General features: G+C 35.8%; 1 protein-coding gene across 1 annotated transcript in view; it reads left to right on the top strand.

Moving 5' to 3' along the window:
- Positions 1–6,229, top strand: part of LOC114458095 (scavenger receptor class A member 5-like) — a 59,175-nt gene extending 52,946 nt beyond the window's left edge. The window contains exon 11 of the mRNA XM_028440347.1: positions 6,186–6,229. Within this exon, the coding sequence (XP_028296148.1) occupies positions 6,186–6,229 (44 nt within the window). The remainder of the gene's footprint in view (positions 1–6,185) is intronic.
- Positions 6,230–16,782: the final 10,553 nt, after the last annotated feature.

Below are 16,782 nucleotides of genomic sequence, written 5' to 3'. Positions count from 1 at the left end.
CCTTTATCTTTGATTATAATAATAATGAACAGTAGAAGGATGTTTAGCATTCATTGTCTTTGAAAGTGGTTCACCAAACTTTATACACTTACTATAATCGATGTGATTTAAAAACCAACACAAAGAAGTGAAATGAAGTTAGTTTTAAACTAAACGCAGTGAGTGCGATGAGCTCGTTAGGAGGAAAATGGCTGAGTTGGTCAGTTTGGCATCTGTTACATAATGTGATGATTTTATCCACTGTACCATGGGACAGGCTTTTATTGTGTTTATTCATATAGAGGAAACAAAAACACACAAAGATCCCTTTCAAATGTAGCAGTGATAGAACCTTGTTCTGCTTGTAATGAAAAGACTAATTAGTGATGGTATAATAGCTGTCAGTGCAGAAAAGGAGAGTCAAAAATTATGCTTATTTGTTTTCAATTTTAAAATGCAAAAACTAAATTTGTATAAATGTGAGTCAAGAAAATTTGGTTGATTTAAATTTTTTCTTTCTAAAAAAAAAAAAATGAGGTGTAGGAGAAAGAAAGGGTTTCAGCGCTGCTGTGTAACAGAAGATGATGGAAATGGATCAGTTTGTTGTTTTTTGAAACAAAAGTGAAAAGAATGATTTGTGGAGATGAGTTTCGCTACATTACTCTAGGGCTACATGATTATAATCACAATTATTTATCATATTAGGGGAAAATCTGTGTTTTTATTGCACTACTTTTAAACAAACAATATAGTTTACTAGGGATGTAACGATTCACTCAACTCACGATACGATTCACCATGCTGGGTTCACGATACGATTCTCTCACAATTTATTTTACAAAATGGGACTCTAGACAAATATTCCTTTATTTTTTCGGGGGAAAAAGAAGTAGAAAATACTGTATTATTTTCCTTTTATTTTTAATTGTCAAAAGAATCCCTTGATAAACTATTCAAAACAATGCAATTTAACTAAAAATAAATCTTGAACTAAATAAAGGAATAATACAAATGAAGAAGAAGCCTATTCATTTAAATTCTGGTTCTATAGTAAACAATGCAAAACTGCATAATAGTTCCTTTTCTTTTTAAAAGTGCAACTGAAAATGTATTTTGTGCCTTAACAATTGGACTTTAAAAAAAAAAAAACAGTCATTGTATTGTATTTACGTCAGATATTTGTTTGGAACAGCAGAGGGCGCTGGTAACCCAGAGCAGACAGAGCTAATAGAAAAACGTGACTTTTACAGATATTCACGTAATATTACAGATATTCTTTCAGTGCTAAAGGGGTAAAGAATCATTTATGAACATGTTTAAGAGTAGAAGGCGGCCAGAAATAAAGTAGTAGCAGATTTCGCCCGCCGCCTCAGCATTTGGACAAGAGAAGGATAATATATAGCGCCCTCTGCTGTTTAAAAAAAGTACTGCGGTTCAATTTTCAGAGCGTCGATGTTAACCGTGATACCTATGAATCGATTTTTAACTGCCTTACGATTAATCGTTACATCCCTAGTTTTTATTGCACTACTTTTAAACAAACAATATAGTTTACAGTGCAAAATTAAGCTTTAAAAGGGAATTGCAATAAAAATATTATCTAAAAAAAAAACCCAATAATTCAAAATGTACCAAAGGATAACTGAATAAATACACTATTACAGAGTACCGAGAACCTATTATAGGTGTAAATATTGCCAACAATCAGGTTAATTTAATATTGAAAAACAAAATCGTGATCACAATTATAATTATTGTCACGTTTAACCTCTTTTCACCATATTTCATGCTTATATTTACCAATTTAACCACATTCACCATTTGTCATGCCCATTATTTGCCAATTTAAACTAATTGTTCCTCCTTTTAAAATTACATTACCTCCCATTTCTACACTTTGAATCATTTTTACCACTTTTTCTGTCTGTTTTTGTCCACTTTTAACCAATTTCTGTGGTTTTTAAAATCCCATTTCACCACCTTTTCTGGTCACTTTGAACCCATTTTATTTCAGATTAAAACAATGATTTCCATCTTTAAGATGACTATATTAATAATAATAAACATTCCTGGATACCAGTGGATATTATTCAGATGAATAAATAAATGTGGTTATCACAGATTCATAGAACAATAGACCATCATTTTACTGACTTTATGTAGAAAAGGTTGAGAACCATGAGAGAGAGATTTTTATCCGCCTCAGCAAGCTGTAACAAATATAAATATATAGTCTATCGTAGACTCATAATTACAGATAGTTGTGTAATCAGTGTTGTGCATGATTATAAGACATTTTCCAATCAATAATTATTCCACAAAGTTGGATGTGCATGTTTTGCTGCACGTTAAATGAAATAGTGATCGTTTAGTAACCGCAACATTTAGAGTCAACTCAATAGTGTTGAACGTTATCGACAAACGCTGAATACGAATTGATCCTCATACTTTCAGAGATGCACATTTATTTTTACTGCAGTAAATAAGGATTTTAAGTCGTATTAAGTGAGAAAATATCACTAATTATCTCGTGTTCAAAGGAAAATGAATCATGTTCTTCCTTTATTCGTTTTTACAGCGTTCCAGGTCCAAAGAAAGTCAGCATTAGCAGAATAAAATGATTTTATCTTTGTTTTCATGGACAAAAACCCTTAATTGTGTCTTTTGGAGGAGAAAACTGAGCTCACCCCGTCTCTGTTATTAATCACTGGAAATATCAGATTGATGTTAAATTGTCCGTGGTACAAAAACCAAGCTGGAGGCTCAACGTGTGTGTGTGACTCCTGCTAAAAGGTGCACGTGTTGTATGCGAGCGTGCACGTGCTGCGAGGATGAAACATTCATACGCTCTGATTAATTATACAATCTGACCTCTTAATGTTTGACTTGTTCATTTCCTCTTTCACAGGTTAGAGAAAAACAGCAGACAATGACCACACACCACACACACACACACACACACACACACACACACACACACACACACACACACACACACACACACACACACACACACACACACACACACACACACACACACACACACACACACACACACACACACACACACACACACACACACACACACACACACCAAACTTTGTGTTCCCACTTAGTGTAAGTTTATGATCTGATTTCCATGATAAAAATGTGTGTGTGTGTCTCAAATGTGGGTACGCGATGGCAAATGAAATCATGGAAAATATGGGGTTTTATAATGTTTATTTCTAATTAAAAATGATAATACTAAATATTACCAGCAACTCACAAAATGACATTAAAAACACACAAAATAAAAGAAAAATATACAAAAGAACAAACAACAAAAAACACACACACTAAGAGAGAAAAATACACAAGATCACAACAAAATACACAAAAATAACAGAATCGTACAAAACGACATAATAATCACACACAATGATAATTTAAACATCAACACACAAAAACACAGAAAATAAAAATATAATGAATAATGGAGAAAAAAAATAGACAAACAACAAAATACACAAAAAGACGATATAAATGATGTTGATTATAACATAAACTGAAAAAACAAAAGTCAGTCTTGGTGGAAATGAACGGAAATGATAAAAACTATAGAAATGAATCTATTGAAGAAGCACTTAATACTGTTTCATTCACTTATTTACAAAATGAGATTATTTTTAATGAGTGTAATCACTCATTCTTTCCATCATTATGATCTATAGATGTTTTTTCATAGAATTATGAGTAAAATGTGGTAGTCTGATAAAAGTGGGGACTTGGATTCAGAAATAAGAGAAATGGGGACGAGAGCCAAAAACGTTTGAGAACCAACTGGTTTATAGTAAAATCATTCGTTCATTCGTTTTTCATTGTGTAACAAAACATGAAAAATTAAAAAAACACTCATTATTTGATATTTGTTTCCAAAACCAAAATGAAAAAATGGAAAACTTTTGCTTCGGTACAGAAAACGAAAAACGAACACCTTTATTTGTTTTCTCCAGGAAGTGAAGCGTTACATATTCTGAGATATCTTTAGTTCTACAACACTTAGGAGTCTCTACATCCTCCATAATGTCTGTGAGGAGGTTCTGTGTTCAACACCAGCTAAAGTGAAAAGGACACGTTTCTGATGCAGCGATCTTATCATGCTGAACTGCCGTTAGCATAGCCGTTAGCATAGCCGTTAGCATAGCCGTTAGCGTCAGATGAGAGTACACTTCTGGGTCACGTACTTTGAGAAATTGGTAATGGAGAAAATGGATAAAGGTGTTTGTTTTCTGTTTTGTCATTTTGGTTTTGGAAACAAAGTGTTTTTTTAGTTTTTCATGTTTTTGTTACATAATGAAAAACAAATGAACGAATGATTCAGTAATCCCGTTTACTCCATTAGTACAAAAACTAAGATTACTGAATCTAGAACAAAATAGATTTTACTTTATTGTCATATATGAGGAGCAGTTTGAGTTCACCAATATCATTTTTTTGTCTCAAAATTCAAAAGTTCAGGAAATAAAATCAAGTTAAAAGTTTTAAAGGAGCGTCGCAGCAGGATGACATTGAACCTCCTGCTTCCCGTAGCAGCTCAGACGCTGCAGTGTTTCCAACATGGCGGACAAAGCGGACGCTCCGTAGACTCAGTCTGTTGTTTGTAGAGACGCAGCGAGAAAAACAAGTCGTCTGGATCAGGAGAGCACACACCTGTGTGGAAAACAAAGCGTTGTTGTGCTAATGTACTCCCCCCTCCCCCACAACACTTTTTATTTCAGATTTCATATTATGGTGAGTTTATTATTTGATTAACACCTGTTGGGCCCTGACCTACAAAGCTAGATAATTATATCCTGGATCGACGGACGACGTCAACTCGCTAAGTTAATTTCAGCTTGGCTACGTGCGCTCTCTAGTGACAGGGGGCGGAGTTAGCAGAGTCAGACCAATCAGACAATCACAGAGAAACTGGAGAGCAAATTACGTCACAATTAAATTAAATATGAAGAATTAAAATCCATAATTCAGACCAAAAACAACACTGTTGCTGCAGTAAAATAAGAAAGTAAATAATGCAAGAACTAATGAGTGTTAATGATTAAAGTAGTGAGATTATAAACAGACACTGATCACTTTCACCTCGTCTGCGTCTCTGATGCTGCGTTCATACAGATCTACATCATAAGGTGGAATATATTCATATTTATATTATCTGAGGCTCTTTGTTTTATGCCAGAACACATGAATTATTTAATTAATTAACGCGTCCGACGCACACAGGTTTGATCAGCTGACTCATGAAGGATCAATATTCTCTCTCCTGTCAGCGTCATATCAGATCCTCAGAGACGTGTTCACAATGATCCTCCTTTGATTGGACAGCTCGTTTTATAAGAGATCTGATTGGTCAGGAGGCGGGGCTTTAGTACTCTCTCAGACCCTAGCCAGAACAAATCCCGAGCTGCGTCCGAATATCCCATCCTATCTCCTTTCCTACCCACATTTCCTTAACCCCCTGGATGATGTCCACAGGGTTAAGGAAAGGTGTTAGGAGAGGGTCCCAACCCCAAGGTTGAAAACACTGATTTAGTTTTATTTCTATAGTTTTTATCATTTCCATCCATAGAACCCAGTTTCCTCCATTAGTAAACAACTATAGGTGCATTTAATCCTCCTATAACTGATGTTTTCATCATAAACACAGTCTGTAACCAACTCTTTTTTTATGGATTTACTGCAACAATTTGACGCACAATCGTCGTAAAATCAATGCAATTTTTTCCCAGCAGTATACAGTAGCTCTCATGTCCACTTATTTGAGTCTGTAAAATTATTGGTTGGCTTCAGGTTAAATTTAAACTTAGAAGTTTAGCGTCCAAAGTTGTGCGTTTGTGTACGAGCACACACGTGTGTGCGTCTGCCATCAGAGAGACAACAACACACGGTCCGTTAGCGTCACTCGTGTCCTTGGGCGACAACATGCAAATGAGTCGCTCCACACACACACACACACACGCACACGCACGCACGCACTAAAAGTGAGGCGTGTGATGCTATAACACTTTCCCCTCTTTCTCTCACGCCTCAGACACTCGGCCTTGACTTGATTTATTGACCTCCTCTGTTGCTGCTGCTCCTCCACTTACACGTTTTCACCTCATTTTTATGTGTGTGTGTGTGTATGTGTGTCCCTCCCCGTTTACGTCCCTGTTTTTTGACATCAGATGTCTGGGTGGTGATGGGCCAGAGGGCGGAGCTTCACACCTGACACTGGAGAAAATGCCACGTGAACTGTGATGGATGGTCCTGACCTTGTGTACCCACGGATAACAGTGTGTGTGTGTCTGTGTGTGTGTGTGTGTTATTGACGATGCCGAAACCCTATGACTGTATAAATGAACCCCATCATTACAGAGTCTCATTAAAACTAAAGCAGAATTTAAAATGTGTGCTGTGTTATTAGTTATTTGTGTAATGTTTCCTAACAATTTTTGGAAAGAGAAGCAATGTTTTTCTAATTTAAAGTGTAACTGTAGTGAAAACGTACAAAAATGTGTAAAAATGTGTTTAATATATTACCAATAAGCAAAATGTGCTTCTTTTTATTTAGGGTTAGGGTTACATTAAATAACTTTTTAGAACAATTTTATACCTTCTGGCATAAACTATGAAGAGTCGCCATTTTGGACAGGATATGACGCACTTGCGTTCATCGGCCTGACCTGTCGTTCTAAAACACTGGTGCATTGTGGGAAGTGGAAGAGTAACAGGTGTGTTTACGTTGTGTGAAGTGTAGTTTTTCAGCAGCCGTGTGTGTAACGTCTCCCTCAGTGATAATGTGCAGCATCCAGGTTGTATGCTAGGAGAGAACCTGCAGAAACGAGCCATGGCCGAGTAGTTAGGCGTTGGAAGTGCACAAATATGGTTAGTAACTGTGATTAAAGCGGGGGTAAGAGGGAAAAATGTGGTGGGGTGTGGTTAGTGCCATGACCCCCCCACCCCCCCATAGAATCCGTAGTAGTGTTTTGAACATGTACATTTACAAGCTGCATTCAAGAACTTTCTGTGAAGGAATTCTCACTGCTCGCGGACACACAAACCTCTGCAGGTGAATCAAACGTCTCTGCGTCATGGTCAGTGACCATAAATCCCACGACGCAACAAATCGATAATGAAATTGTTGCCAATGCTTTTAACAGTTGATTTTTATCAAAGACTAGAGCAAAAGCACTTGAATATTGAGCAGATGTGTTTAAATATCTACACACTGTTCCCAGCGCACGTCACTTCATCCATCCATCATCCATCCCTGCAGCTCCATCAGACACCATGTGCACACAGCCTAAAGGGAAAAGTCATTTAAAGATTTTGGGTAAACTCATTTAGTTTACTAGTGTAAGCAAGAATAACTACAAGTCCCACAGGAGCCGTGGCAGAACATTCATCATCAGGCGTAATGAAGACGTGTCTGTTCTGGGTCACATTCAGCAGCTCTGAGGCACTTTATGTGAGAGAATAAAGAAGAAAAAAATCTGAATATGCTGCATTTTTCTATGGTTTACATTCTGAGGGTTAAATCTGAGCTTTTATTGAGTTTGGGTTTGGGTTCACACCGACTGCTCTGGATTCTAGACCTGGATTGATTTCGACAAGAGAAAAAAGTCGGTCAGTTTTCTGGGAATCTGTATTTCATAAGTTTCTGACTTTTGACAATGGCTCTGATGGAGGTTAATGTGATTAATAATGAGATTAATCTAGATTAATTCATTACAAAGTCCCTAATTAATTTAAATACATGTTTTGAATCAAGTACCACCTCTAATTTAAAAAAAAATGTATCTTCCACTTTAAGAGTTTAGAAATGTATTTTTAAAAAAACATTTTCTTGTTTTTTGTTGTATAAAATGTTTCACACAGTGAACAACCAAATGGTTTAGCAGTGAAATAACCGCCTGAAATGTCTAGTAATTGATGTTTTTTATTTTATAAAAAAATGTCAATTTTTTTAAATAAAAAAAATTATTATTACTCTTTTACAAATTAAAACAAACAATCTTAATCAACTGTATTCTATATTTTCACTTTGTCAAATATAAATCTAGTTCTTGTTATTATCAATACTGGCAACTTTCTAATACAGTTTATAAAGTATTTTTTATTCTGTTTTTATTATAATGATGTGTCCTTGGGTAGCCTGAAAGGTGCTTTTACATTAAATTAATTATTAATATCATCATCATTATTATTATTATAACAAACTTGATCAAAAACAAATTCTAGAAGAAAAAAAAAAAATGTCTTAATGTTGGCCAAAAATATTTGATATAAAAATTAGGTCACGACCCAAAAGCGGATAGGAACCACTGACCTAAGCATTTATTTACAAAATAAACCACTTTTTTTTTTTTAAATAAGAAATATATTAGAAGTTTTAAATTTTTCAACAGAAAACTGTTTCGGGCCACCGTTTTCAAAATAAAACAAAAAGCTAGCAAGCTAGTTATTGATGAGCTAACCGAACTACATAGTTTTCTGTAGCTGACCCTATTACTTCAGTGTTTCTCAAATGGGGGTACGTGTGCCCCGAGGGGTACGCGATGGCACAACAGGGGGTACTAGAGAGAGAGAGAGGAAAATTAACAAAAATGAGAAAAACTATAAAAAAAAATCTATTCAGGAGCCACTAAATCAGTTTTTTTCAACCTTGGGGTTGGGAGCCCATGTGGGGTCGCCTGGACTTTAAATGGGGTCACATGAATTTTCTGAAAAATTAAAATAGATTTTTGAATTTTTTTGATCATTAAAACAACAATCTAAAAAACTATTTCTATACTTTCACTTTGTGAAATAAAAATGTAGTTCAACTAAAATGCTGTAAAAAAAATAAAACAAATGAGGTCACGATCCAAAGAATGTTAAAAACCACTGCACGAAAGAGTTTTTGTTCTTTGTGTTTTATCACTCATTCATTCCATCATTATATGTAGATGTTTTTAAATAGTTTTATAAGCAACATTTTGATACGTGTAAAATTTAAAATATGATCATTTGAGGGGAATTCTGTATCCAAACATTTGACTATTTTCCTGACATGTTTCCGTTTTCTCTCTTATCCTCAGTCGTGTCCGAACACCTGCTGGGATCCAGTTTTCTCCTAAAGTGTTTCTCTGCCGTTGACCCGACACTTTCACAAACATCGACGTTTAACAGCTTAAATTTATGAGAAACGCTGTCGGCGAACACAGAGGCGTAAAAACAGGAGGAGCAAAGCTGTAAGTGTGTGTGTCAGCGTTTGGATCAGATTTACATGTAAACAGCCTGGAGACGTGGTTTTCTGTCCATCTTCACTTTCCTACACAGTGTAAATATAACCTGAGGATTACTGCAGCGACACCGTGTAGTCAAACCTGGAGCGCATTTTCAGGGTGACAAGTCACCCCCAACTTTAACTTTTATACTTTCCTAATCTCATGTTTGATTCATTATTCTATAAATATTATCCAAACTTGAATTACAGAACATTAAATCATGCAACATGTTAAAAAGAGATCAAAATCATCCAAAGCAGACATGGGGTCACATACAGTTAAACATAACAATCCTAAAGTTCACAGAAACAGAAGAACTGGAAATGAAAAGAAAAGAAATGGGAAAATAAAAAAACTGAAAATGACAAAAAAAATCACAAAACAACAAAAAGAGACAAAAAAACACAAACAACGAACAAATGACGGAAAAATTAAACAAAAAAAAAATACAAAAACAAAAGAAAATCATGCAAAACGACTGTAATAACAGTATAAAAGAACAAAATTACCCCAAAAAAACCCACAAATGACTCACGAAAACACATATTACAACAATACACCAGATTACACAAATGCACCAAAATGACAAAAAAAACATACACAAATCAACAAAAACACGAAATAAAAAAACACACAAAAATGACAACCAAAAATAATGTTGCATTATTCTAAATGCTGACATACATGTTAACAACAAAACACTAACAAAAACACATTCGCTAACAACACAAACGCACAAAATAACTTAAAATTACAAAAATACACAAAGAAAAACACACAATATCACCAAAAACACAGAATGACTGGAAAAAATGCACAAAACAAAAACAAAAATACAGAAATTATCGTTATTTCCTGCATTTATAGTCATTATTCTGAATACTGACAAATGTTGGTCATGTGACCCTCGGATCAGATATGATCAAGTTTGTGGATCCGCTGTAACAAAATTTAAGTACATCATGAACTGACAGACGATCATTTTCAGCATCAGGAAGTTTCTTTTTATCTGTTAATATTAAAAACAGACGAACTGAAACACCTCACACAGGTTTTATAAGTGTTATGAGAACATACAAACTCCACACAGACACAAATGTAGATCATACATATATACATATATAATATGCAGAAGGCAGAGGAAATGCGTGGAAATATGCAAAATCTAAATATCTCAATTAAATCTGGTGATGAAAACACCTGAATTTCTAAAAAAACACTTAAATATCGCTTAAAGGTTTTTACGCTTTCATGACGAGGAACTTCAGACATTTCAGTATTGAAATGTGTCAAAATCTCTATGGAAACACTTTTTATGCAAATACACATCAGAGAACATACCTGGTCACATGACCACTTCTCTCTGCGTAAACATGACGTGGTACGTGTGGACAGAAGAGGAGATGCAGATATTTATTAGTATTAGACTTAATAATAATTAGTGATTATTAGACGTAAAACAAGTTCTAAGGAGCTTTGGAGCCTCCATCTTTCTGCAGAGAAGTCTCACGGGATGAAATTTCACAAAAATTATGAGGCTCCGCCCCCAAAACAGCCTTCAATGGAAACACGTTTCAAAGTGCAAATATACTGATGACATTTAGAAATATTGCTTTTATTTTGCAAAAGTGTGTGTGTGTGTGCGTGTGTGTGTGTGTGTGTGTGTGTGTGTGTGTGTGTGTGTGTGTGTTGGTGATGATGTGGGACAAACTCCTGCAGACGGAAACAAACAAAGAAAACAAAGAAGCTGTCAGAGGAGAGGCTGGTTATTGTGCACACGCGTGTTAGCATGCAAGCACACACACACACACACACACGTGTATGTGCGCAGAAAGCAGGTCACGACTGCAGACAGGAAGTAGCGAGGAGACGAACTGTCATCACAGCTCTTGTTGGAAGGTATGATCAAAGTGAGAAGAGTGGCTCTCACATGTGTACGCTGACACATTTACAGTCAGATGCTTCTATTCATGGCTCGACTGGAGACACCTGTGAGAATCAGTTACTCTGTGTTGATCAGGGCTGGGCAATACGGACCAAATATCACATCAATACTTTTAACTCAATAGACAATTGTGGGATAAATGTTCTGATGCAAAATGCAACAAAGTCACATCTAGTGGACAAACAATGATTGGAAGGAATTTGACTGACATTACGGTTACACACTTGTAGAAAACTTTGGCACAAAATGTGCTTCAGCCTGAACTTTTTTTGTACAAAAACATATGTATATTTGGCTAGAAGTTTATTATTATCAACTAACTTATTGCAGTTGATGTCCATACAATAGTTCAATTATTTATGCTTTTATAGCCTTCGTTAATGAGAATTTCCTTCATATTTAATGTAAATCTAGTTTTTTGACAGATTTCTGTATTTAAAACATGATTTAATGTCACTCAGTATCATATATTTCACATCATCTGTATATATACAGTATATATATATAAATATTTTTTTTATATATAGCTTATTTTGTGTTAAAATACTCATTTTAGAGTCACTACTTTAGCTACTTCTCAGAACAGCACAGATTTCAGGGAGCGTCTAAACCCAGACCTTCCCCTAAAAAAAAGCCACAAATTCAGAACTCACTCACACGTGCTGTCCCTTAGACGGGAAAAGACAAAAGTGGCACATATTGTGTTGCATTGTGCATCAGCAAAATTAACCCGAGTTGTTTGAATTAAAAGTATCAAGATTTATATCATATATCACCATTTTGGGAATATAAATATTGAGATATGAGTTTTGGTCCATATTGCCCAGCCCTGGTGTGAAATTTACAACTAAGCCACTTTCTTTGGTTTGACGTCAAGTCTCAATGTCTCAGAATGCTCCTCTACTGTAAAATCAGCTCGACTCATACGTTTTATCACTTTATTCCATGTTCTCCACTCACTAATAAACACTAATAAAGAAAGTATTTTCACTGAGCAGACAGAATGAGGAGAACAGCTACAGCACAGTGGGCTCCCACTCAGAGAATTACAGGGAAACAAACAACACACAAACCTTGACAAGACGTCAAACAGCCTGGGTGCAGTTAGTGTGTGTGTGTGTGTGTGTGTGTGTGTGTGTGGTATGCTGCAGTCAGCAGAACAACATATGGCCCCATTAAAAATAACACCAGTCAATTACTAGAACAGGTTAGATGTGCCAGCACAGCAGCACAAACACGCTTTACCTCTGTGAGTCACAGCCAAAGGGATTATTTACTATACCATATACACCAAACACACAGTTCTTTGTTCACTTTGAACGAGACCATCGTCATAAACAAAAATCCTGGACAAAAAATGAGACGTAAAGATTAGATTTAAAAGGAAAACATTCTTTTCTACACACAGAGGTTCTTAACCTTGGGGTCAGCACCCAATTTGAGGTCTCTAGACACTGGCAGGGGGTCACCAGATGCCTTCAAGAATCTAAGAATATATTTTTTAAATAATTCCCTTTTCTACACATTTTTCCATTCCAGACATGTTCAGCACTAATTAACCCTTTCCACCACTTTTCCACCTAATGTCACATATGTTGACCCATTACTGTCACTTTTAACCTCTTTTCACCAGATTTTATGATTATTTCTCCCATTCCTGCCACTCTAATTTGCTACTTTTAACCAATTTCTGTGTTTTTTAAAATCCCACATTTACATCTTTACCCTTTTTCCTGCAACTACACCAAACTTGCCATATTTAACCTTTTTTCATCACTTTTTCTTGCCATGTCTAATGCATGCTGCATAGGCACTTTGAATCCTTTTTACCACTGTTTTTATCCACTTTAATTTGCTACTTTTAACCAATTTCTGTGGTTTTTAAAATCACATTTCGCCACCTTTTTTGTCAATTTTAACCCATTTTATTTCTGATTAAAACAAGGATTTCCATCTTTAACTTGACTATAACAATCGTAAACATCCTGGATAACAGTGGATATTATTCAGATGAATAAATACATTTATGGGGGATGAGAACCACTGAGCTAAACAACGGCAGACAAACTCAAACGCTGTCAAGAGTCAAAGGGCCTCGTTGTGTTTTCACCTCGAGGCTATTTCTGTTCTGGGTTTGAGTCGCAGTCGGAGTGTGTGTGTGTGTGTGTGTGTGTGTGTGTGTGTGTGTGTGTGTGTGTGTGTGTGTAGGTCTGTTTCTGCCTCAGGCACATCAAACCCTGGGCACGTAAGGATGAACCGACAGGTTTAAAGCCGACACACTCCAATTATCATCACAACATGGAAGTTGAGTGGGATCCAAAGCCTGAAAGGCCCCCAAAGTCGAGCCTGAATGAGAAACGACTCCAAAACCTCCTGCTGAGGTGAGACAGAGACACGGAATGAAAAAGAAAGAGAGGGAAAGAAAGAGAAAGAAAAAAAAAAAGAAAGAAAGAGAGAAAGAAAGAAAGAAAGAAGAGTTAGAAAGAAAGAAGAGTTAGAAAGTGGGAGTTTCTCTGTTAAATGTAATGAATGTAATTCATAAAGATGAGGAAGAGTCATCGTTTCATTCATTTATAGTTTCAACGTTTTTTGTCGGTTTATATTGCGTCATCCTTTGAACTATTGCTATTATTATTAGAGAGAAAAACATTAATAAAACTTTGTCTGCAAAAGAACAATAAAACATGCACAACCAACAATAGTAGATACAGCACAGAGATCACATGGCTGTGACTGTGTTTAATAAACTAATAGTTGGTTGGAAAACATGATTAAAACTAACATTAAATATAAAGTGAAAAATATGTTCACTTTACAGCAATCCTCCACTATTTTTTATAAATGTGGCCTAAAATGTCTTTGAAATGTCATTATTAATAGATTTATGTCTGAAAATGGATTATTTTACATCATATTGGTTTTATTAACTTTTACAAATGGAACTACTTTACAGTTTTAGAGCCTGTGTTCCTCCATCTTGAAATCACGTGATTGATGATGTCACACGGCCCCACTGCCTGTAAACATCACATTGTTTTCTATTAGAGTGAAACATTCAGCCTGATGTTTAGATCATTTAGTAGAATTTTAAGATTATTTAGTAGCTTTTTCAGTCAAAATGACAATTTGTGCTGCTTTTGGTTGCTCTGAAAAAACAGGAAAAGTTAAAGATGTCGATGTAAACCTCGTTTACAGAAAGATGATAAAACACAAACCTAGAGGATGGGAGTCCTTCAACAGTAAGGGATGCTCGCTAACTTCAGCCACCAGAACATGTCAGCGCACTGTTTAAGGAAGAGTAAAGGTCCCTTAGGAGAGCTCTTCTTCTCTGCTTCATTGTCTACTACCAAACCACAGAGTTGGAACTGTCGCCCCCTGTGGTCACAGATTTTTTATCCGGTCGGGGGGACTGTGCTTCAGGTGGTAGAGGGTTTGTCCTCTGATTGAGAGGTTGGGGGTTCAATCCCAGTCTATACCGGTTTATGTGTTGAAGTGTTTTTGGGCAAGACACTGAACCCCAAGTTGCCCCCAGTGGTTGACTAACGCCTTGCATGGCAGCTCCGTCCCACTGGTGTGTGAATGAGCAGATATGTAAAGCACTTTGTGACCTCTGTCTGTGAAAGGTACTGTAGAAATAAACATATCTTACTATCCTCTTTCTGTAAACAAAAAAGCTTTACATCGACATCTTTAACTTTCCATGTTTTTTTGTTTTTAGAGCAACCAAAAGCAGAACAAACAGAAAAAGCTGCTAAATGATCTAAACAGCTTATTAAATGATCTATGAATCAGGTTTCACTCCAATAGGAAGCAATGGGATGTTTACAGGCAGTGGGGCCGTGTGACATCATCAACTTGAACTGAACAAACATCCTCCCAAACTTCTCACCAAGTTACTCCTTTTTCCACTTCACTGTAATCCTTAGAAGAAGCTGAGCCTCACCTTTAAAAAGCAAAATCACCTTGAAAAAGTGAAATCTAATTTAAAATCCCTCTCTTCGGGGCATGTTGAAGATATTCTGCTCAGAAAGTTAACAGATGGACAAACATGGAGGAAGAGAGGAAAAGACTTCCTAACAAATAGTGACTGTGACCAGAGGCACCAAAAGATGCTCCATCTGTCATTTTTACTCAAAGTTTCTGAAATACGAGCATTAATCGTGTTTAGTTGGAGCTAAACTGCAGCTAAAGCTACTTTCTGCTGAAAACGTCTATAGGTCAGACATGAGCAACTGGTGGGTCTTAAAACACACACAAAACAACAACAAAAATACATTAAATAAGAGACAAAAATATGACACAAAATTACTCCAAAAACAGAAGCCAAAAACATGCCAAATGTAAAAAGAAAAAAAAAGAGAATAAATACTGCGAAAATACAAAATGCTAAAAAAAAATTGAAACTAAAAAATTTTACAAAAATGCACAAAAAATACACATGAAAGAAAAAAAACAGTTATTAACAATTAACACAAAATGATTTAAAAAAAACAACTGCAAAATGACAGAAAAAAAAAACAATAGGATTCCAAAAACACAAAACAAGAAAAAAAATAGATTAAAAAAAAAAACACGCAAAATGAGAAAATACTTTAAAGGAAAAAAAAAATTACACAAAAACGCAAAAAAAAAAACTCAAAAATACACAAAAAAAACCATTACACAAAAATGCATTAAAAATACCATATATATATATATATATATATATATATCAATCATAAAAAACACCGGAAAATGACTAGAAACATAAGCAAAATGATGAAAAATAAAACACTAAACTAAAAAAAAACAAAAAAACTTCTGCATAAAAACACAAGAAGGCAAAGTGACACAAAACTATCCAAAAACCATAAACCACACAGACGTATTAATGCTTCTGATTGGTCATCATTCTAAATGCTGACATGTTATCGTGGCGATCAGATGTAATGTAATGTTCCAGTCTCTCTCCTGTCTGTTAATATCTAGTTTATCTTTATAAAAACCCAACATGCACCAATAGAGTGTGTGTGGTGTAATGACTCAGGTCATCCAAAGATGATGAGTCACCTTTAGGTAACGTTATTTCACTTCCACCATGTTTAATCCCACAGTAACACAGGCTGATATGAAGCTATTCTTCTTATTGATTGGTCTGGATGGAAAACTTAAATAAAGTTTCAGGTGAACCCGACCACGTCTCCGAACTATGACACTGCAGAGCGTCCACGGGCCGTTAATAGCCGGGGGGGCTTCGAGTGCAATATCACATTTTCATAATGAGCCAATGAGCTGTAAATCCCTGCTGACACAGTTATGGAGCGAGAAGAGCTTATGGCAGCGATACTGAAACTATTAAACGCCCGCTCACTCTGGCTCTGTGTGTGTGTGTGTGTGTGTGTGTGTGTGTGTGTGTGTGTGTGTGTGTTGGATGTTCTATATCCTATATTTCTGTGTGTTTGTCAGCAGTAACAAGAAACGGCTGCATGCAGTGGTTCACTGTTTAACTCCCATCGTGACGACTACATCATCCTGGTTTACAGAAAACCATTTTTTAATTAAGATAACCCCCCCCCCCCGTGTGTGTGT

Source organism: Gouania willdenowi, chromosome 24, assembly GCF_900634775.1.
Source record: "Gouania willdenowi chromosome 24, fGouWil2.1, whole genome shotgun sequence".
Lineage (NCBI taxonomy): Eukaryota > Metazoa > Chordata > Actinopteri > Blenniiformes > Gobiesocidae > Gouania > Gouania willdenowi.
This window is presented reverse-complemented; position numbering and strand designations above follow the sequence as displayed.